Source organism: Carassius gibelio, chromosome B17 (genome assembly GCF_023724105.1).
Source record: "Carassius gibelio isolate Cgi1373 ecotype wild population from Czech Republic chromosome B17, carGib1.2-hapl.c, whole genome shotgun sequence".
NCBI lineage: Eukaryota > Metazoa > Chordata > Actinopteri > Cypriniformes > Cyprinidae > Carassius > Carassius gibelio.
The window spans coordinates 25,584,595-25,606,381 of record NC_068412.1 but is presented as its reverse complement, the minus strand read 5'-3'; the positions used below and the strand labels follow the sequence as shown (position 1 = coordinate 25,606,381).

Below are 21,787 nucleotides of genomic sequence, written 5' to 3'. Positions count from 1 at the left end.
TTCAACTGATATACCTCTGAAATGACTTTTCTTTTCCAATGATGTCACTTAGGAACCACAGGCAATTGGATAAAGTAAACCAATAGCCAGACTGAAACTCATGTAGGGGTGACATAATTTTGTTGGCCAGTCTCGAAGTTTGCATCAACCTGGTTCAACAAAAAGACAATTGGCTTTTGGATTATTGAAGAAATTACACTCTACCAAATGTGACTACCAAGAGTTGTGACTACCAAATGTTTATGATTTTTACTTGTTCTGTTCATAAATGAATATAGCTTTTATGAATTATGAAGGCGAGGTACAATCAGCAGAAGTTAAAAGCTGAAGTTTTGAAGAACAAACTACACAACTACAATCCCTTTAGTCCCATTTAGCCACTTTTTAGCAATAGCCTATTTCAAGACAAGGAGAGGTTTTTTTAAATCACAAGTGGGGAATTATTGATGTTTTTCATCATAGAATATAACCTGACAATATATTGAGGTTGTGTTCACCAGAAACAGTATTTTAGCCATTTAACCAAAAGCCCATTTAAAAACACAACTTTTCCAGGTTTTAAAACTTATGGCTGCCACACTCTTTATTTTGATGTAACTCACTTGTTTTCCATTAATTTCCAATATTTTTAACTGGTATACTTTAGTATAGGGCCCAATTGTCTTTAGTTGCTTATTAGCATGCCTATTATTAACATATTGGCTATTTATCAGTACTTATAAAGCACATATTCTACATCCCCAATCCTTCTAGATACCCAAGCATAACAACTACCTTATGAATTGTTAATAAGCAGCAAATTAGAAGTTTGAGTTAAAAGTTGTAGTTAATAGATTTTTTAATAACGAGAATTGGACCATAATATCAAATCGTCTTTAAACATTTTCTCACTGAATGTACTGTTTCCTGCATCCTATTATAAAAGTGAAATCGGTTAAAAACTGCATTTCCAGCTGAAGTATCTCAGTGCTATTCATGTTTGGATGTTTCTTATAGATTGTGATGAGTGTTGTCATCTTAAATCTTCTCGAATTACAGTTGATTCTCACGTATTTGTCATCCTCCCGTTCCTATATTGCTTTAGCTTATTTCAGCCTAGATTTAAATAAAGCTTTTGGTGTGCAAACAATTGTAGATGCTGTACTTACATTGCTGGGTATTGTACTGTAAAATTGTACTACTATTTTGTGGCGCCCCAGTAGTTTTAGGCTTGGATACTGTGACACTACAGTGGCTCCGGGATGCTGTGTAACACTAATACACAACCCTGAAACCACAGCCTCCACCTCTCATGTTACTGAAGCCTGAAGTCACAGATTCCACGTCGCTTTTGATGTGGTGATTACGCTGAAGATGACAGGGGGCTTCACGTCTTAGTGGTCAGCGTTGATGCTCTTTGTTAAAACCAGAAATGAATTCTGGGTATCGTTTCTGAGTGCTTCAAACAGTGTGTAAAGCACACAGAGTGGTTCAAAGAAAGGTTTGTAGTGTGTGTGTAGCGGTTTCGTAGTTCTCAGCGAGCCTGACGGCAAAGCTAGAGATGTTTAGAGAAGAACCCTTGGAGGGCAACACTCAGTTGTGAAAGAAAGAAAACATGCCGTTGTCATTTGCGGACTAAAATGTTGCGGTCTTCCATGAGTCCGTTGTGCTGAAGAGATGGTCCACGGTGCCAATGTTTTACTGGGAAGTCAGTCAGCATCCTCCCGCTTTGTAAGCACAGGAAAATATGCTGATCAACAGACAGGAATCTGGAGCTCTTTTCCCGAGGACCACAGCGAAGGTTCAGTGCTTCGGTCAGAGCATAGTGTTAAATGAAAACCTCGGATAATGCAAGCTTAGCTAATTATAGGGTGGTCAACCTCACCAGCTCTTGCTTAAGACAGAGAGTGTCTAAATCAGATTGACTGGATGCATGTACTAGCAGACGTGTTTACTGTGGACTCAACCGAGTCCTTGCAGATGGAGGGGGTCATGCTTATTCATGAGCGTTTGGTGGTTACGGTATTACGTTGACACGGGTGGCTTTGCATGGTGGTCCATCCAGCAGGCTCTGATCAGAGCCAGTCGCTGTCTCTCTGGTCCATATAATTGCATTTGGCCCCTCAAATTGCTGTATTGGTTTGTGATTTTCTGACATGGTAATGGACATGTTTTCGAGCTTGTTGTGTTACATGGATCGTGCTGAAGTGAAAGCCTCAAATGAGGATTGGTGAACAAATTTAAAGCTGCAGTCCATTACTTTTGCCGTTTTAGAGGTTAATAAACAGAACTACATGCGCTAAGAAAAGAACATTGTAGCTTATGTGTATGATGAGGTAGAACCAGTCTAAAATAGTCAGAATAATAAAAACTTATTGTAGGTGTACTGTAGTGATAAGCCAAATACACGGCTTGAAAATGGATTCATAATGCACTCACTTTAAATATTCTACATTTTGCCTGCAAGCTTAAATCGTCCTTGGTGAAAAAAAGGTGAATAAAATGTTGTGATCAGTAGTGTGTATGTTCAGTAGCATGTTTTTGTGTGTGTAGATGATGGCTTCATTTGAGAAGTTGAGCTGCAGTCACAAACAGCTGGAGGAGGAGATGAGAGAACTGACTGATAAGAAAGAGAGTGTGGCTCACTGGGAGGCCCAGATCACAGAAATCATTCAGTGGTGAGAAACACACAACATGCACACACTCTATTAGGCCCCGTCCACACGGAGACGGAGCTTACCCCAATCCAATCTTTTTTTTTCCTCGTCTCAAGAAATGTCCGTGTCCACACGAAACCGCAAAATGATGTAGTTTACATGCCAGACCAGTATGTGGCGCTGTAATTCTGCCACAGAGATACACTAAAAACAGAGAAGACGACTTGGACTATGCTCATAAACCTTGCGCGTGGTACACAAACGAACATGGAACAATACATTTATTAATCAGTGTTAATGTTAGTTAATAAAAAGATAATCGTTCAGTGTTTGTTCATGTTTTTGATGCTGTTACGTGACGTAGAGGTGTCTGACTAGGGGGAGACGTGGGCTGATGACGTCATCGTTTCAGAAAATATACGGATTAGCCGTCCAGACGAAAACGCAAATTTATCCGCACTGGGACCCGGTTTCAAAAAATAGCGGTTTCACCTGATGAAAACGCCGGATCCGTGTGGACGAAACGCCTATCCGATAAAAAAATTGTGCGTATTCACAGAAACGCGTCTCCGTGTGGATGGGGCCTTAGACTTTGATCTGTTCTGTCCTGTGTCCAGGTTCAAATTTGCTTAGATTTATGTTAATTGCTATCAGTTTTTTGTTAGTTCCAGTGATAGTGAAGTTACTGTATTTTGCCTTTGCTGTACATTGCAGGCAAGGGTTCTAAACACAAATGTATTACTAGACAGGTATAGCATTCAATATTATGAAATGCATTTTGTTAATTAACATTGAATTCACCATTTTAGACCACACATCTTAAATTTGTGGCGCACTTTGGCACTTTTGTTTTAATGGCATTTTTGCCCTCAAACCCTGGTTTACTTTTTGACCCTCTTGTAGCTTTTTATTCGTAAGATTGTCTTTTTTTGAAGTCGCTACAAGTTTTATTTTTTTTTAATCCTCAAAAATTATAGATATTCCAAACACACAATTGGCATTTACAAAAAAACTTTACTTGAGGTTTTCGATGAGTTCTTGATTCCAATTTTAATGGCTTTACCAAATGCATCAGTAAATTTGCAGGATGTACAAATCCAGAGCTTGAAGCCAAAAAGGCAAAAGTGCAAGGGTGTAGAATTGATCAGGAGTGACATAGCATTAGCCAAATACTTAGCTAGTCCTCAAGTCATTTTGTTTTGTTTTCTTTGCACAGTAGCTGAAAATCTTAACATTTAATGAAAATTTCCCAAAAAGTGTTTTTTTATTGCACTAATGCAACTTATGCACCAAACCCAAGGTGTTTGTGTTGCCGTGGGTCCATCTAGTGGTGATGTTTTGTAAGTGCAGTTCTCAGCCTCTGTGTTTCTCTCTCAGGGTCAGTGATGAGAAAGACGCTCGGGGTTATCTGCAGGCTTTGGCCACTAAGATGACAGAAGAACTGGAAGGCCTGAGGACCGCCAGTCTGGGTGCACGTGCTACTGTAAGTGTCCTTTTGACAACTAAACTTTGATCTTGACTGTAAACTTAGTTCTTAGTTTTAGAAATGCACTGTAGCATGTGCGAGTAATGCAGTTTATTCTAAACGGCGTTCTTTTTGAACTTTAATTGTTTGCATCAAATCTTACTGTGTGTTGTAAGCCAGTGGGTGTTTTGGTTTCCAGGACATGCCATGGAAGGTGAGACGTTTGGCTAAGCTGGACATGTCTGCGCGTCTGGAGCTGCAGTCTGCACTTGATGCCGAGATTAGAGCCAAACAAACCATCCAGGATGAGCTCAATAAAGTCAAAGCCTCACATATGGCCACTGAGTGGTAAAACATACATCTCTCCTTTTTAAGCTTCCAATGGGACATACCTGTCGATAGGAAATTATTTGATAGGTGTTTTCTTGTAGATATTCTGGTGAATAGCTGTGAAGAATCAGCATTACTTATCAATGGATATGTGTTTGACCAATGTCGATATCTGAAGAACATGATGGCCAGTTACAATTTTGTGCAATTTTGACGATCGTTTATGAGTTTTATAAATGAAGAGATTGAAATGAAAAATGCACTTAGATATCTGTTAATTCCTTAAAGTCTTAACTATTTATCAGTTTTCTAATTAACAGTTATTGATCTTATAGCAAACAAATCATGCAATTCATCCATGCAAATGTTTATTTGACATGGTGTTCTATCCATCTGATGTCAACATTGCACTCAAAAATGGTAGTAAATGTTTGCAGTGCCAAGTTGCCTTTTTTTTTTTCTCAGATCAGTATCACAACACAGAAGATCTCTCTATGCTTCCATTAATAATTCAGTAAAATGTTAATTGACCCGTTAGCCAGCATTGATGATCTAAAAAAGGCCATATGTTGGTATATTAATCAGGTTATATTATAGGCTCATCATTCTGTGTCTGATATTTTTTCTGCACAGCAAGCTGGAGGAGTCTGAGAAGAAGAAGCAGGACCTGCAGGCAGAGATCCAGAGGCTGAAACAGGAAACTGAGAGTCTGCGCACGTCCAGAGGTAAAAACACAAACATTTGAAATCAATCAGGCAAAATTTTAGTGACAGGCCTGATATTGTTAAGACGGTTTCTGCACATATGTAACATCTAAGTCATGTTCTGTTTTTCAGGGGTCAAGCACCAAGACTCCCAGAATTCCTTCCTGGCATTCCTGAATGCTCCGACCTCTGCCCTGGATCAGTTTGATGTAAGCATTTCAAACACTTACATGTGGCTTTAGGAACTGACTTTGTAACATTAATTTGTTCTGTCTGCTTTTTCATTTATTATTCAGGGGAAATCAGCTTTTATTGATATTTCTGTTTCCTCTCATATTCTCTTTAAATGGTTTAGTGTGGTTTAAATTACTGGGTGAAATGCATTCTCGCTTATTGCTTCTGGGCTTTTGAGACAGTAATTTTAAAAGCAAGTGAGCTTGTGTTTGTGTGTGTGTGTGTGTGTGAATCCTGTTCTCTGTGTTCATATATTGTTTGCTCTCTTTTTATTTCTTTCTCTTCTCCTATCGGTCTGTTTTTGTCTGTGATGAAGCGCTCCACTGTCTGTGGGCCGGCCGGCAAAGGCAGACGTGTAAGCTCTTTTTGTGTATTTGGTGAAGTGGTTGAACCCTACAATGATTGGACTGTGTGACTTTGATGCATGTCTGCGGTGTTACTGCATGGCATGAGTGATAAACCCCCATTTCCCAGGGTTTTTCCAAGTACACATGCTTGTTTGTCACATTCAGGGTCCATTTCATCTCAGTTTGTCTTCATCATACACATTTGGACTACAAACTGTCACTTTCTGTGGCTAATACATATGCAGTATTTTGTTTTATTCATCTTGCACTACCAATGGAGGTTTTATTCTATACCACAACTGATGACTCAACTTCTAACTCATGTTTGCTGTTTCTAAAACTTGTCAAGCTTGGTGTGAAGAAGATGTGTGACGTTTGTGTTCAGCAGTGTTTCAGATTTCCTCATTATTCATGCTTTGCTCTTGTTCCATCATTGACATGGTGTTTGGGAATTGTTTTTAAACCTTTGTCCTGTCAAATTGCTGCTAATGTGCATGATGTGTTTTCACACAGCCTGTTGTGTTCCATGTAGCAGGCATGTCTTGGGTCTAAATGCTGTCGTTGTGTTTTCCATCTGCTGCTCATGGGTTTGTGGTATGGCTGGATCTGTTCTCTAAACATTTCCTTTTTTCTATCCTTCTCAATAGATCGACTCCATCGATAACTTCAGCCTGTCCAACACACCTTCCCGGGAGGAAGATGGACGATCCCAGGTCACGTCCCACTCTCGCTCACCCTCCACCACAAGTGATATGGAATCTCAAGAGGTGACTTTTTAAATTCTGACCCCCTTTAGCAATGCTGAATCTCTGTTTTGAACCTTAATAATGTAGAAACTTAGTATATTCCACTGCCATTGTGGATGATGCTTGTCGATGTGCATTCTGGGATTGCCTTAGCCACAATAAATGCATGGGATGCCACCTTACTGTGATGCATTATGAATCTGAAATCAGTAGGTTTTAGAACAGAGCTTCATTCATTCAGGAAAAGAGACTTGAAGAATGGTAGCATGTTGTGACTAATATCCATGACTGTTTTTAGCAGGTAGATCAGCCACAACGAGGTGCACAAACTCCCATGCGCTCTGGATACACCACACCTAAAGTAAATCAATCACTTGTTTATTTTGCTCCTACACTCTTACAAATAAAGGTCCCATGAGGTTTTTTCTTTTTTTCAGAGATACCATAAAACCACCAATTTGGGTCCTCCAAATAACCTTTCAGTGAACATTTTAATAATCTAAAGAATCTTTTTGCACTGTAAAGAACCTTATGTGCATTGGAAAAGTTATATGATTGTTAAAGGCTCTTCATGGAACCTTTAAGGCCAATAAATAACCTTTTCTTAAAGATTCTAGCTCCTTTCATATCAGTCAAATCCTATATTCTGATATTCTGTCATTTATAGTGTTCTAAATTTCTCTTTTTAGCCAAAAGCCCATCAGTTCGTGGTGAAGACCTTCAATACACCCACTAAATGTAACCAGTGTACGTCTCTGATGGTGGGACTTATCCGACAGGGCTGTACGTGTGAAGGTGAGAGGTCACCACAGCAGCAGCTGAGGCTGTCATGGATATGGTAGATAGCGATAAGATTGGCGTTCACCTTGTTGTACTCCTCCTACAGTCTGTAACTTCTCCTGTCACGTGACGTGTGCGGACAAAGCTCCTGCTGTGTGTCCTATCCCAGCGGATCAAACCAAAGGACCGCTGGGTATCGACCCCCAGAAGGGCATCGGCACAGCTTATGAGGGCCATGTCAGGGTAAGAAGCTTCATTTTAAATACCCATGAAAGTTTTGTGATCATAATGAACAATTAGCAGATACAAATGTAGCTTGCAAAATGCACCAGACATAAGTTGGAAAGGTATAATTTCATCCTATAAAATAAAAAAACAAAAACAGTGAAAGATGATACTGTATTGGATATATATTAGGAGATCCCAATTAATTGAGAGCTAATTCTGAGCTCTTTTCTTTCAGGTCCCCAAACCATTAGGTGTGAAGAAGGGATGGCAGAGGGCCATCGCTGTAGTCTGTGACTTCAAGCTCTTCTTATATGATCTCCCAGAGGGCAAAGCTGCTCAGCCTGGTGTTGAGGTGAACCAGGTCATTGACATGAGGTCAGTGAGGGCTTCAAAGCAAACATCTGATTTCTGTGTTTGCGTGACAGCTAAATCTCTCTCTTTTGGGTTCAGGGATGAGGAGTTTTCTGTTAGCTCAGTTTTGGAATCAGATGTCATTCATGCGAATAGAAAGGACATTCCCTGTATTTTTAGGGTGAGTATTTTTTTCCACTTTTGTTTTTAACACAACTTTATATTGATAAGTTTTATGTTGTAATTTAAAAATAAATACAGGTGATGCATTTCAAAGTTGTCCTCCTCTTCCTCTCCTGCAGGTGACAGCATCCCAGCTCTCTGCATCCAGCAATAAGAAATGCTCCATCTTGATTCTGGCTGACAGCGATCAGGAAAGAACCAAGTGGGTCGGCCTCCTGAACGAGCTGCACCGTCTGCTGAAGAAGAGCAAACTGAAAGAACGCTTTGTTTACTTCCCTAAAGAAGCGTATGACAGTGCACTGCCTCTCATCAAATCCACACAGTCTGCTGCTATTATAGGTACAGTCAACCACATGCACCAATAATCTTGGTTCATTATATTTTATATTATTCATTATATTATAGAATTATATTATTATTTATTATAATTCTATATTCATTATGTATTATTATATCACAGAACGCACACACATATATATATTACATTTTTACATTTATTTATTTAGCAGACGCTTTTATCCAAAGCGACTTACAGATGAAGACAGTGGAAGCAATCAAAAAAAAACAAAAAGAGCAATGATATATAAGTGCTATAACAAGTCTCAGTTAGCTTAACACAGTACACGTAGCATGGGATTTTAAATAATTTTAGAAAACAGAGAATAGAATAGAGCAAGCTAGTGTTAGAGATCTTTTCACACACACACACACACACACAAACACACACACATACAATTGCATAATAAATGAACAGAAAATAGAATACAAAAAGATTAGAAAGGTATTTAGTTTTTTTAAAAGAATAGAATTAGAACTATAAATAGAATAGAAATAGAATTTTATATATATATATATATATATATATATATATATATATATATATATATATATATATATATATTTATATATATGTATGTGTGTTTGAGTGTGTGTGTGTGTATTATATAATGTAATGAATAAAAATAATAATATATAAAGGTAGTCTGAATTGTTTTTAATAATTACATGATACATTGAATGTTAGAATTTCAAAAGGGTAAGAAAAATCCTCCTTTTAGTTCTAGTGTTTTAGTTTTTTTAATTTTTTTATTTTAGTTTATTTCAGACAGACAACTTAGGTTCAACACAATTGAGCTAATGTTCAACAACATATTTACATCAGAAGCAAAATCCTCCTTTGAAAAATAACAATTTACACAACTAGTCCACCACTAGTCGATTTCAGTCCAGCCTTGCTTTATTAAACTCTGCTTTCAGTTTATTTTTATCTACGTTTCTGTTTATCTGCAGATCATGAGAGGATAGCCCTGGGCAATGAGGAGGGGTTGTACATTATTCATATTACCAAAGATGGTAAGTGTATCTGAGTTTACTGTACTTCACTGTGCTGCATTCATAGGTGACTCACTGCATTTCTTTGCCACTTTCTGTTTATATGTTTTTATTCACAGAGATTATCAAGGTAGGAGACAATAAAAAGGTCCATCAGATTGAGTTGATCCCATCCGAACAGTTGATCGCTGTGATATCGGGTCGAAACGGGCATGTGCGGCTCTACCCAATGGCGTCTCTGGATGACCGTGAGGCCGAGTTTCCCAAGATAGCGGAGACCAAAGGCTGCCAAACTCTGGTTTCGGGCACGATCAGACAAGGATCGCTCACGTATCTCTTTGTGTCCATGAAAAAACCTGACAAGGTGATGATCTTCGAGCTCAACAAGAGCAAAACACGTCATCGGAAGCTGCGGGATATCCCCGTCCCGGGATCCGTGCAGTGGATGGGGCTCCAGGGCGACAAGCTCTGCGTGGGCTTCCAGTCCAGGTTCCTGCGTTATAATCTTCAGGGGGATGCAACTACCTCCACCCTCCTCCACCCTGACGATCACACCCTGGGCTTCATCCAGCTGCAGAACCTGGAGGCTCTCTGCGCAGTGGAGATCTCCAGTAAAGAGCTGCTCCTGTGCTTCAGCAGTATCGGCGTGTACGTGGACTGTCAGGGCAGACGGTCTCGACAACAGGAACTGATGTGGCCTGCTACACCCTCCGCATGTCGTGAGTGACCATCTGTGTTTCTGTGGCTTGTGTTCACTTGTTTACAGTATGGTAATACCAATCCACAAGGTTCAAGATGAAATTACTGCACTTGAAATAATGCATTACATTTCCATCATCAAACGTGAACTACACAACAAGCCTAAATTTTAATACTGTGATCTGACATCTATTTATCTTATAGTCATTTATCTTAAAAAACTCTGTCGTCTTATATAGTATTATGTATTTTAATTACATAAATACAATTGTATAAAACAGTATGATATATAAAAATATGTTTAATAATATTTTTATATGTTTTTAAATATATATTATTGATACGTATAGTCTAATATAATGATATATGAAAATAATGAGGTATAATTTAAAAATTGTAGGCAAAGTAATATTTTTGGATTGTTTTGATGTAAAGTTTAACTATTTTATTTAAATAAAAAATAGATCTTGGGTTTATGTATAGTATAATAAATATTTGAAATGTACTGTATAATACATGATTTTATAAAAATAAAAAAATTCTAGGCACTCAAATTGAGAATTTGCGCCTAGTTGTAATTGCTTGCTCATAGTTTATGACAGTCATAAAGATTGTTTATTTGCATGTGTTGGAAAGCTTGCTTAATAGTTAGTGGTGTTTGTAAAGATTATTGCTTTTCACACTTAATGTTAGTGTTTTTAACAAAATTTAAAATTAAAAGAGTTTTCTGTGACTCTTGTCTTGCAGGTTATAATGCACCGTATCTGTCAGTGTATAGTGAGAATGCAGTGGATGTATTCGACGTCAACACTATGGAGTGGATTCAAACGATGCCTTTGAAAAGGGTACATTTTTCATTTATCTTTATAAATTAAAAAACAGATTATAAGAAAGACAGACGTCTTCCAGAGAGAGTTCAGAGTCTCTGAAATAAATATATACGTCGAAGCAGGTGGTAAATGAAAGTGCGGTGTGTTAATGAGCTGTGGGTCGCCTGCATTGCAGGTTCATCCTCTGAACGCTGATGGCTCTCTGAACCTGCTGGGGCTGGAGACCGTACGGCTCATCTACTTTAAAAACAAGACAGCAGGTGAGACGCTCCCTACAGCTGCTCATCCAGCTTCTGAATATTCCCACCCCAAGTATTTATGCATATTCAACAGGAAATAAATATGTTTCAGAGAAAGAGAAAACAAAGCTAATGCATTTTGAATAATATTTTCAATGCAGATTGTTTTCTTAATGATTTGCATGCATTAGAAAGAGAATAGGGACCAATTTGATTTCATATTGTTGTGAAAATGTAAAGAACTGGCTTAAAATGCTGCGTCTTGTGAATAGTGTGCATCAGCTCATGCATATGTGATGTAACAAAGTTGTTGTTTTATGTGTTGTGAAATGTGTGTAATGCTTTGTGTTCTGTGTAATGATGTGCAGAGGGAGATGAGCTGGTGGTGCCAGAGACATCTGATAAGAGCCGCAAACAGATGGTGCGCAGTATGACGAGCAAACGCCGCTTCTCGTTCCGTGTGCCGGAGGAGGAGAGAGCTCTGCAGAGGAGGTGATGTTCAAGCCTAACTACACTAACATCGTGACTTCCAAAGGAAACCATTAACCCCTGGGGATTAAGTTTAATGTTCTTACTAATCATAATTTTTATTTTTAATGTTCTTCTTTGCATATTTACAAAGTAGGTCTACACGAAATATCAAAATCGAATGGATTTGAAGGCTGTCATTAATTTAATTAATGAGAAAATGACAGGAATTTGACAATGGCATTAAACCATATGAAAAAAAAAAATCATTATATTGTGCAGCCCATCTTCATTGATTTAAATAAATATATGCTTTAATAAATAAATGAAATGCATGAAATACATAATTTTTCTTTTTTTACTGATTTCACTGTAAAGTGCAGGATTTATATGCATGTAGTTCATAATAGTGTTTCAGAATCAGAAAACAGCTACCCATAAAAATAAAGTTGGATGGTTTACGATTAAAAACAAAAAAAAGAGAGAGAAATTAAGGCATAAATATAATTTTTTTTTATTATTTACTTTAAAATTACACTGTTTATTATTTATTTTACATGGTTTATTTTACAGTATTATTATAATATAATGTTTAAATTATTATTTTTATTTTCATTTCATTTTCAGATTTTAAAATAGTTAAGTTTGATTTGGTTATTGTAAACATTGTTTTATTGTTTCCCTCCAAATATGAATAGATAATAAATAATAAAAACATGAATTGAAAGAAAAAATAAAATAAATTAAACAAAATCACCCTAAGCTTACAATTAATGAATTCATTCTTAATATAGCTATTCAAGTAACCTGTTTAAAATTTCTTTTTCTTTTTTTCAAATAGCGATATATATTAGACAAAAACAAAATATCACAGTGTCCTTTTTTAACGTGTAGCCCTTATATTAAATTAAATTACATTTATGCATTTAGAAGACACTTTTATCCAAAGTGACTTCCATTGCATTGTCTAACAATTTTCCTAACGTGTTCCCTGGGATTCGAACGCCCAACCTTGCGCTTGCTAACGCAATGCTCTTCCACTTGAGCTGTGTGAAAAATGTCATGCAAGTTTAAAGCTGGCTGTTACAAAACACTTAAAACCGAAATAAATGAATAAACTGATTACAGTTTCAACATTGTGCAAAAGTTTCTGTGAAATCAATATGACTATTTAAAGAGGTAAACGCTGAGCCAGTTTGATAGCTCACGTTTCAGTACAGTGTGAAAGGGCCTTAACTGTAATCCAAGTTTCACGTTTGCAATTTTTCTTGAACTATTCTAGTTTTGAGTGTGCTGTGGGTCTCACTGCATTGTTTATGCTCTTTAGGGTGATGCTGAAAAACCCAGAAATGAGGAATAAGTTCATTTCCAACCCAACAAACTTCAACCATGTGGTTCATATGGGCCCGGGAGACGGGATCCACAGCCTGAAAAATCTGCCAATGGTAGGAGCAGCTAACAGCAGGAGGAACGTCACCTCTCATATTCTTCTCCCGCTTCTCTACGCCTCCATCCATCTGTTTCTAAGAGCTGTTTTAATGAGCATGAGCCATGTTCACAGTTATTATTTGCGATTTATAGATGAGCTTGATTGAAAGACAACATAAAACCACATTTGACTTTTTTTTTTTTTTTTTTATGTGAAGCTGCTACAGTTTTATTTCCTTTAGAATAACCCACATTTATGAAGTAGGGTCAATTTTGCTTTCATGTTGTCGTTTAAATGACCTCACCTCTTCCTCTTCTTATTTACACCAGTACTGAGCAGAAAACTGTTGCATGCATCTCTATTTTTTCGTTCTTTTTCCTCCATCTCTCTCTATATCTGCTCCTCCTGGGTTTCGGCTGCAGCCCGGTTCTCCTCTCCCCTCTCCTCATCTGCGCCTCATCTCCATCCCTACAAGCTTTGAGCATGTCTGTCACATGACTGTCACCTCTGCTGACAACTTCCTGTTCCAGGACTCCTCCCCTCTCTCCTCCCACTCCCTGTCCCTCAGCTCCGCCCCCGGGACCCCCGCCTCCATCTGCTCTCTGGTAGGACCAGAGAGACATACACAGATACACTCCATCTGTTCTCTGAAGAGGACATGCATTAGCTCACTTTCAGATTCTTTAAACAAATCTGTTCCATTTTTTTTCCACCTGCATCAGTTACATGTAATATTCTCAATTTACAATCTGATTCTTGCATGCTAAATCATCCCTCCCTTCATTTTTATTTAATTTCTAACCTTTATTATTAAATGTATATATATTGGCAATTAAAAAAAAATTGAATGCAAATTTAATTTTGTTTATTTTATTAATTTTTATTGTTAATTTAAATAATATGGATATTAGTATAAGTTATATATTTAATATTTATATTAAATATTAATAATTGTATTAAATAAAGTATGACCTCAAAGCTAACAGATATTGTTTATAAGCTACAAGAAACTTTTATCTTTTCATGGGGTTTCATACATGGGAACGAAGGATTGTGTTTTCTGCTTATTTTATGTAGATAATTCAAAAACTGAGAAAATAATTTAGTTTCCCCCTCGTTATATAATTTAAGATTATGTACGGTCTACCCCTGCTTTGTAAAGTTATTGATTGTTTTATTTCAGTAATATGTAAGAGATTTTTTCTGTGTTTTTGTTGCTCAGAATGTGCGTCCTCAGGAGAGCCGTGGTGTCCTGGGAGCATCCGTCAGTATCCCCTCCATCAGCAAGGCCAGGCCTGAACCGGGACGATCTATGAGTGCCAGCAGCGGCCTGGGCACACGTGAGTACTGAAAGATGTGTTCATGGACAGAGATATGGGGATTTCAGTTCTTCCTTTCTCTATAGAGAGTGTAACAAGCTCTTGGTGCATAAAGAGGATCTTTAAAGTTGCAAAGACTGAAGTCTCAAACCCAAAGAGATATTCTTTATAACATTTAAGAGTAAACCACAATCACATAAAACGGCTCATTCAAACACGCACCCACATGTCTACGTCACTATGTGGGAAGATTTGCACAACACCGCCCAAATGTTCACACAAAGAAAAAAGCAATGTATTTACAGCAATGTTGCAGAACAGTTCAACCCAAATATTCAGGACTGTTTCATGTGTGAGTATGCTACAGCCGTTGTCTGTTTCTAAAATGTGCAGCAATTCAGCCTTTGCAAGGACAATCTGTTTACATATTTAAAGAATTTGCCACTGATGATTTAAATGCGAGTTTGAGCAGTGTAGAGTAGCGCTTGTTGTTTGTCATTTCTCCGATCACAAATGCAGACATGGTTTTATGTTTACACAATGTGATACGCAACGTGTAAAAAGAGGGTACAAGTCATTATAATCAGTAATTATGTCCCCACTGGATGCAACAAATGCCTTGTTTGTGATGGGTTTTATTGGACACAAGGCATCACAGTATAGTAAGGGGTGTAACATTTCCGTCAAACGCTTGAGGCATTCGGCCATCACAATGCACTGAATAGCTAGCCAATCAGCTTACACCTCGCTTTTCAGAACGATGAGCTTTGTAAAAAATCTACGTGTTTCAGAAAGGTGGGGGATATAGGAGAAACAATAATGTACACTATTTGGAAAATAATGTGTTTCTTGAACCTTAAACCACATAAACACATTGCATCGCACCAAATGCACAAAATAATGTTCTTTTTAGCAACATCATTTCTCCCCTTTAAGAGAGAAAAAACAAGTTAAATTGGACATTTAGAACAACAGTGCCTGTTTTAAAGGACATAAGCCTAATATTCAATTTGGGTTACAATTATGATATTTTGAAAGTAAATTAAAAGTGACGTACATGTTGTCAGATGGGTCATTCTGTTGTTTAGGGACATTTGAATATAGAACAGCTGATGAAGAACTGACAAGTTCTGTTTCATTTCGTTTTGAAATTTTCAAACTTTTGAATGTTCAGACTGTATTTAGAATTTTCAAATTGTCTTTAGAACTTTCGATCTGTTTTTTGAACTTCCAAACATTTTTTTTTTATGCTCTAACTTTACAACATTCTTTTTGAGTTTTTGGACACTCTTTTGAACTTTCGGATGTTCCTTTTTTTACTTTGAAATTTAACGTTTTTAATTGATATTGGGCCAGACATAGTGTTATTCAAACTTTTCAGGTCTTTAAGATCTGTTGATGTCTGTTCCATATCCCAGGCTCCTCTTCTCAAAATGGCAGTGCACTGAGACAGGACCCCTCCGTTGGCAGCTACGGTTCCACCAAACGGCAGATGACGTCACCTTCTGATGGCTCGCTGTCGTCCGGAGGAGGCATGGACTGCGGGGGTGATGCTCCCCTGTCCCAATTTGACAGAGAGGTCAGTACCAGCAACAGTTGTCAGTGCCTGCTTTTCCAGATGCCTTTTGTTTCTGAAAACACTCTTAAAAATACCTTAACGTATTTGAAAAACTAGACTTGTTTATTGCTAAAAAATATGGCTCCCTATGGATAAAATAAATGCTACTGAGATCTGTAGTCGTGGAAATGTTTCAATTTTACAAATGACAAGTCCAGTGGGATTTCAAAAGGTGTATTTTAGTGTTCTTTTTGTGAATGTTGATTTAACGTTCATACAACCTCCAGACTGATCAAAGCAGGTAAAAGTTTCACTCCTGGAGCTCTTTGTGCCGCTGATCACCGCTAAACTCTATAGAGAGCACTAGAAGTGTGTTATACAATTCCAGGCATCCATTCTGCTTCACCTGCAAAAATGTGTTTGGAGGGTCTCTATCCTCTCTTTCTCACGCTATATGCATGTGTTGAGTGTGTGAAGTGACGCATATCCACAGATTGAGGTGTTGACCTGCTAACACTCCTCCCACACACACACATGCAGTCTGCATCTCAGCCCCACGTTTGACTCAGTGCACATCGACTCCATAATGACGTGTGGGTGATGTGTGTGACTCTTTAGTGTCCAGGAGTGTCAACCACAGAGAAGACTCCTGATCTGAAAAGGGCTTTAAGGACCCTGCTTAGTAAGCTAAAGGTAACATACATGACCCAGTTCCCCCAGATCTGAACCCTGTAGCTCCATCCTAGACCTCAGATGGAGGAAATGGGTTAGTTGAGTTGTCTCCTTGTTAAAAGCGTGTTTGATCTGTGTAGGTGGTGGGAACGGTACAGCATTTGCTAGCTTTAGTAATAGCATTAATGTATCATTATAGCACCTTTTATCCATCCACTTTATATTATGAAGAGGAGGATTGATGTCGTGGTTGTTCAAGCTAGTAATAGACCGTTTAATGGGATGCTGTTTGGGTATTTAGAGATGACCACGTCAACCAATAAATGTGCCAACAGCTAAGAAAATGGATCAATATTTTCAGATACGGTTTAAGTAAATTTTGAGTGTGCAGTATGCATACTTTATGCAGTAAAGTATCTTATTTTTAGCAATTTTGATTGGTCATTTCAATTTGTTTTCTAGTTTCAACTTTTCAGTATTTATACCACAGTTACAGCATTTATCTTTGAATATAACAGACGGACCAGAATAGTCACAGCTACTACTAACTAGGAAATTAGTGATGTTGAGTATTAAATTAAAGGGAAGAATTTAGAGACATGTTTTTAGAGATTTCAACTGGATTTAGCAGTCCAGTGAGACTTCACATGAAACCACCACCTCAGTTAAGTCTCTTAAATTCCTCATCTTTAAAGCACTGTCACTACAGCCTTCAAAGCCATACTTCTAATGAATTCAGCACCTTCAATAATACATTTCAAGGCAATTACAGTTGGACATCAAATCTTTTGAAGTGAGCAATATCCCTGATATTATGCAAAAAGCACTTTTTCCTTTTTTTTATGATTATTTCTAAATGTTTTTGAAAGATGTCTGTATATATTTAATCAAAAATAAAGTAAAACAGTAATTTTGTGAACTATATTACAATTTAAAATAACTTTTCCATGAATATATTGTAAATTGCTATTTATTTCTGTTGAAAAGCTGAATTTCCAGCATCAATACTCCAGTCTTCAGTGTCTCACGATCGTTCAAATCATTATCATGTTCTGATTTGTTGCTAAAGAAGCATTTCTTATTACTAATCCTGAAACCTGTTGTGCTGCTTTAATATTTCAGTGTAAACAGTGATGCATTTCAGGACTTGAGGATTTTCAAAATCTAAATAGAGAAATAAAAAAAAAATAGAATGTTTAAATGTTTTTTTTTTTGTAACGTACATTTTTACTCTCACTTTCAATCTATTTAATGCACCCTATTTATTAAATAAATAGTGTGAAGAAATCATAATATTAATTTGTTTAAAAAAAATCTTCAAACCTTTACTATTTATTCTAATTACTCATATGTGTGTCTGGTCACATGATCCCAAACAAGCTTCTTTAACTCCGTCTAGTCATTCAGACATTTCACTCACTTTGAAAATGTTGATTTGAACATCTCTATTTAACATCCTTATAAACATATCATTGATTAGTTTTGGCCTGAAAAGACTGATGTTTGACCGAAATAGACAAGAAAACCTAAAGTCTACAGAATTAAAACAAAGCTTAGTCACTAACTTTTCCCTCTTGTCCTAACTTTAGGACTCAGACTCTCCACGTCACTCCACAGCCTCCAACAGCTCCAACCTGAGCGGCCCACCGAGCCCTTCATCCCCACACAAGAGCAAGACTCGGTCTTTGGAGCGTGATGATCACCTGGGCTGGGAGACATGAGCCCTGCCCTCTTCCTTCTGACTTCCTGTGGGGCCCAGAGAGAGTCAGGCATATACCTGAGACCGAGAGCTGACTCCTTATACATCATATTCCCAAACACGCCACTGGGCCCAGATGTGTGTGTGTTTGCATGTATTGGTGTGCATATGCATTACACGTGTGATTGTTGTACACACACACACATTACTGTGCACCTTACATCCCTATTGAGTGGACCCATCACCAATGTTCCTGTGTTGGATGGGGGAACAGACCACTGAGTGTAGCTCATCACCTACCGCCACCGGTGTGGACGCGGTCAAAAATGACAAACACAGAGCTTTAACGTGAATTTATCTGTGTTTGTTGACAAGTGTGCCTCATCTAACACAAGAAAAAAGTCTTAATGGACCGGGGGGGATATTAATTTAAACACATAACACTAAAGATCATGAAAACATTCATTGAGGATCATGGGAAACTGTTCTTGGCATTCCATTCCATGTGATAAAACATGAACACTTCAATTGAGCTCAGCCCCAATCGATAGAGCGGCACTACTGTATAACTCAGCCTCTACCCTCCAGTGCCATGCTGACCATCACAGTCAGAGGTCAGAGTTCAAGAATAGATTCTGAGTTCAATAATGTAAATAGAGTTTAAGTAGAGTATAATATATATTCTGTTGTTAAATAAGTGACTTGGCTTTGAGAGAGGCTTCTTCCATGTCAAGGTTCTAGTCAATTATTCAGAAATTTTGTCAATTTAAGCATTATTTTGTCAAGATGATAGTTTTTCATAATTCCACTAAAATTGTCAAGACTTGCAAGGGAACACTACATAAAAAAATTGGGCCTCATTCATAAAACACATGGAGAACAGTTTTTGTGTAAATTGTTCGTAAAGCCATTCTTTTTTTTACAATTTTCCATCGAATATGACGTAAACAAGCTTGCAGTGAAAATTTTCATAAAAACATTGCTGTGTAAATTGTTGCATTCACATTCATAAAATCGGTTTGTATATTATTGAACTGAAAGCAAGGTATATTGTTCATAAAACAATTATTGTAAACTTTCACATTGAATGCAAGATTTACAAGCTTGCAATAACATTTTATAAAACCGTTCTTGCATAAATTGTCACATTCAATGCAAGATTCACAAGGTTGCCATTAAATTTCGCCACAAGGTCTTAAATCAATCATACGTAAATTGTCGTTTGAACAAGACTATCATAAAATTGTTTGAAAAAATTTTTGAGTGAATTGTTGCATGGAATGTGAGATAGAGAAAGCTACAATGAAAATGCTTGTTAAAAAAACATGGTGTACACTTGAATTAAATACAATATTCCCGAGGGTGGCAGTCTTAAATTTAGTGCATTGTTGAATGAAATTTAAATCAAGCAATATTTAACAAAACTGACGCAAGAATGTTTCCTAAGAACAATTTACATGAAAGCAGTCTCCTAGTGTTTCATGAATGTTGTTGCATATTGTGAGCAAGATCTATCATTCAGACAAATCAAGATATGTAAACACGTACAGTCATGTGATCATAAATAAGCTGTTGTGCTGAATGTAACCGAGATTCACTGCAGCCTTGTTCATGTTACTCTTGCCTACATCTGTGCTTCACGGTTCTGTTACCGAAGCAATAATGCTGTTTCCAAAGACGTTTTTTCTTTAAATATTAATGTCAGTTGTTATTCGTTTAGTATTTTATTTTGTGGTTTATGATTTTGTTTTCCAACTCACAAAAACCAAACTTTGCCTAAGATGTACATGTGAATATAACATGTAGTGAAACCTGGAACACTAGATTGAGAGCGCAAACCCTAAACTCATCAGGTGGAGCATTTAAAGGGCTCCAATACTTCCTCTAACACATAATGGATAAACTGGGACCCCGAGGACCAGCCGGAGATTAGGTCATTTGATATTAATATAAATAAATCGAGGATGTACAGTAAAGCTGCTGTAGTGATGTTTTAAACATGCAGGGTCAGACTATCAAACATCCCTGAACCTCAGAATACCTCAGATTAGAGAGCAAAGCCATTACGACTCCTACAGAACCTCATCAGCACAACAATTTCAGCTGTCCCTCTGTCCGGTTACATACACTAAATGGCATTTAGGAATTATTCACATGCATTACTGCTTGCTTTTGCAAAGCATATTTATAACGCTCATTGTATATCTAGATGCTGTTCTGAATTCCCAAATATTCCAGATTGTTTTTAGGAATAGCTCACTCAAAAATCGAAATGTATATTTACTCACCGTTGTTTTTGCAAACCTTTATAGCTTGCTTTGTCCAATAAAGTAAAGCAAAAGTAGTCAGATTATATTAGCTAAAATGTGATCTGTAACAGATAACATTGTTGATTACAACTTTTATCTTGTAATTTGGAATCAGTAATGGACTACACTTTGTAGCCGTATGTATTATTAATATTTTTTTCAAAAAACAAATGTTACTTGAAATTAAATATTGTTGAAAACTCTAACATAAAATATGATAAGAGTAAAGGTTTGGAATGACAGAATTTTTTTTTTTTTTTTATTTCTGAGTGAACTATTCTTTTTAAAGTACGCTGAAAAAATGTATGACCTTTCAGTATTGAAGCACATCCAAGTACAGAAGTAATGAAAGTTTGTGCATATGTAACTGTGGTTTTATTAATTCTAGTATTGCCAGCATTTAGTATGTTTCATTATATGCAAGCACTATTGAAACCTTCACTGTGGAGCGAACTCGGCACATACATTTTACAATGAGCTCAGATATCACTCGGGACCTTAGTTAAGCATTTGCTCAAATCCATGATCATGGTTAACTCCAAACAAAAAAAATAATATTCATAATACAGGTTTATTCTAATAAGGCTGTAACGGGTTAGAAAAAAATTGCCAGGGTTATGGTATTAACATGAACAGGAAACCTGTTTGAAATGTTCTCAGGTATGTTAGAACCAATGATTATATGTTTGCATGGAGGAGATCGAGATGGTAGAAATGACAAGACGTCGTTTGATCTTTAGGACTGTTACTTAGTACAGAATAGACCAATATTAGAACGGGAGGTGCCTTAGTTTTCTTAGATCAGTGTAAACTGGTCAGTGTAGGTAGAATGAGAGATGATGACTGGAGATTTGTTAAAAGACACATTCACACTTGCATTTCACATGAGGATTTCATTTGCCTTGTTAGTGAATTGCTACTTCATATCATATATAATTTCTTCTTGATTTTGATTTTTGTAAGACTGTGTACAGATTTGCATGTCATAGGTGTAATCACTTGTTTTAAGGACTGTACGGCTGAATTGTTTTATTTTTATTGTATTTTATTGAATGGTTGGGACGTGAACATGAATTACTCCATACTGCAATGTAGACCTTTTCTTATTTCTTTTTTTGCACAAGTGTATTTAAGGTGGAGTACTGTTATTTGTATTGGTTTGGACACCACTTTTCACATGGAAAGCTTATTATCGGACTATTTCAATAAAATTGGGAACTACAAAACAT

The 21,787-nt window shown here is 37.1% G+C and overlaps 1 protein-coding gene across 7 annotated transcripts in view; it reads left to right on the top strand.

Moving 5' to 3' along the window:
• The window catches only part of cdc42bpaa (CDC42 binding protein kinase alpha (DMPK-like) a), a 56,279-nt gene extending 34,495 nt beyond the window's left edge, over nucleotides 1–21,784 (top strand). For 2 of the 7 annotated variants that reach the window (XM_052580163.1, XM_052580166.1), the window contains 22 exons: nucleotides 2,533–2,657; nucleotides 4,014–4,119; nucleotides 4,301–4,449; nucleotides 5,065–5,156; nucleotides 5,268–5,344; nucleotides 5,686–5,724; nucleotides 6,364–6,483; nucleotides 6,761–6,823; nucleotides 7,152–7,257; nucleotides 7,349–7,485; nucleotides 7,706–7,845; nucleotides 7,921–8,002; nucleotides 8,124–8,343; nucleotides 9,295–9,357; nucleotides 9,456–10,055; nucleotides 10,783–10,880; nucleotides 11,041–11,125; nucleotides 11,473–11,596; nucleotides 12,900–13,017; nucleotides 14,224–14,341; nucleotides 15,739–15,899; nucleotides 18,140–21,784. In XM_052580163.1, the coding sequence (XP_052436123.1) occupies nucleotides 2,533–2,657; nucleotides 4,014–4,119; nucleotides 4,301–4,449; nucleotides 5,065–5,156; nucleotides 5,268–5,344; nucleotides 5,686–5,724; nucleotides 6,364–6,483; nucleotides 6,761–6,823; nucleotides 7,152–7,257; nucleotides 7,349–7,485; nucleotides 7,706–7,845; nucleotides 7,921–8,002; nucleotides 8,124–8,343; nucleotides 9,295–9,357; nucleotides 9,456–10,055; nucleotides 10,783–10,880; nucleotides 11,041–11,125; nucleotides 11,473–11,596; nucleotides 12,900–13,017; nucleotides 14,224–14,341; nucleotides 15,739–15,899; nucleotides 18,140–18,271 (2,955 nt within the window). In that variant the 3' untranslated portion in view covers nucleotides 18,272–21,784. Of the gene's footprint in view, nucleotides 1–2,532; nucleotides 2,658–4,013; nucleotides 4,120–4,300; nucleotides 4,450–5,064; nucleotides 5,157–5,267; nucleotides 5,345–5,685; nucleotides 5,725–6,363; nucleotides 6,484–6,760; nucleotides 6,824–7,151; nucleotides 7,258–7,348; nucleotides 7,486–7,705; nucleotides 7,846–7,920; nucleotides 8,003–8,123; nucleotides 8,344–9,294; nucleotides 9,358–9,455; nucleotides 10,056–10,782; nucleotides 10,881–11,040; nucleotides 11,126–11,472; nucleotides 11,597–12,899; nucleotides 13,018–13,423; nucleotides 13,813–14,223; nucleotides 14,342–15,738; nucleotides 15,900–18,139 lie in introns of those variants that run through there. The other 5 variants (XM_052580170.1, XM_052580164.1, XM_052580168.1 and 2 more) reach the window with 5 other exon arrangements.
• Nucleotides 21,785–21,787: the final 3 nt, after the last annotated feature.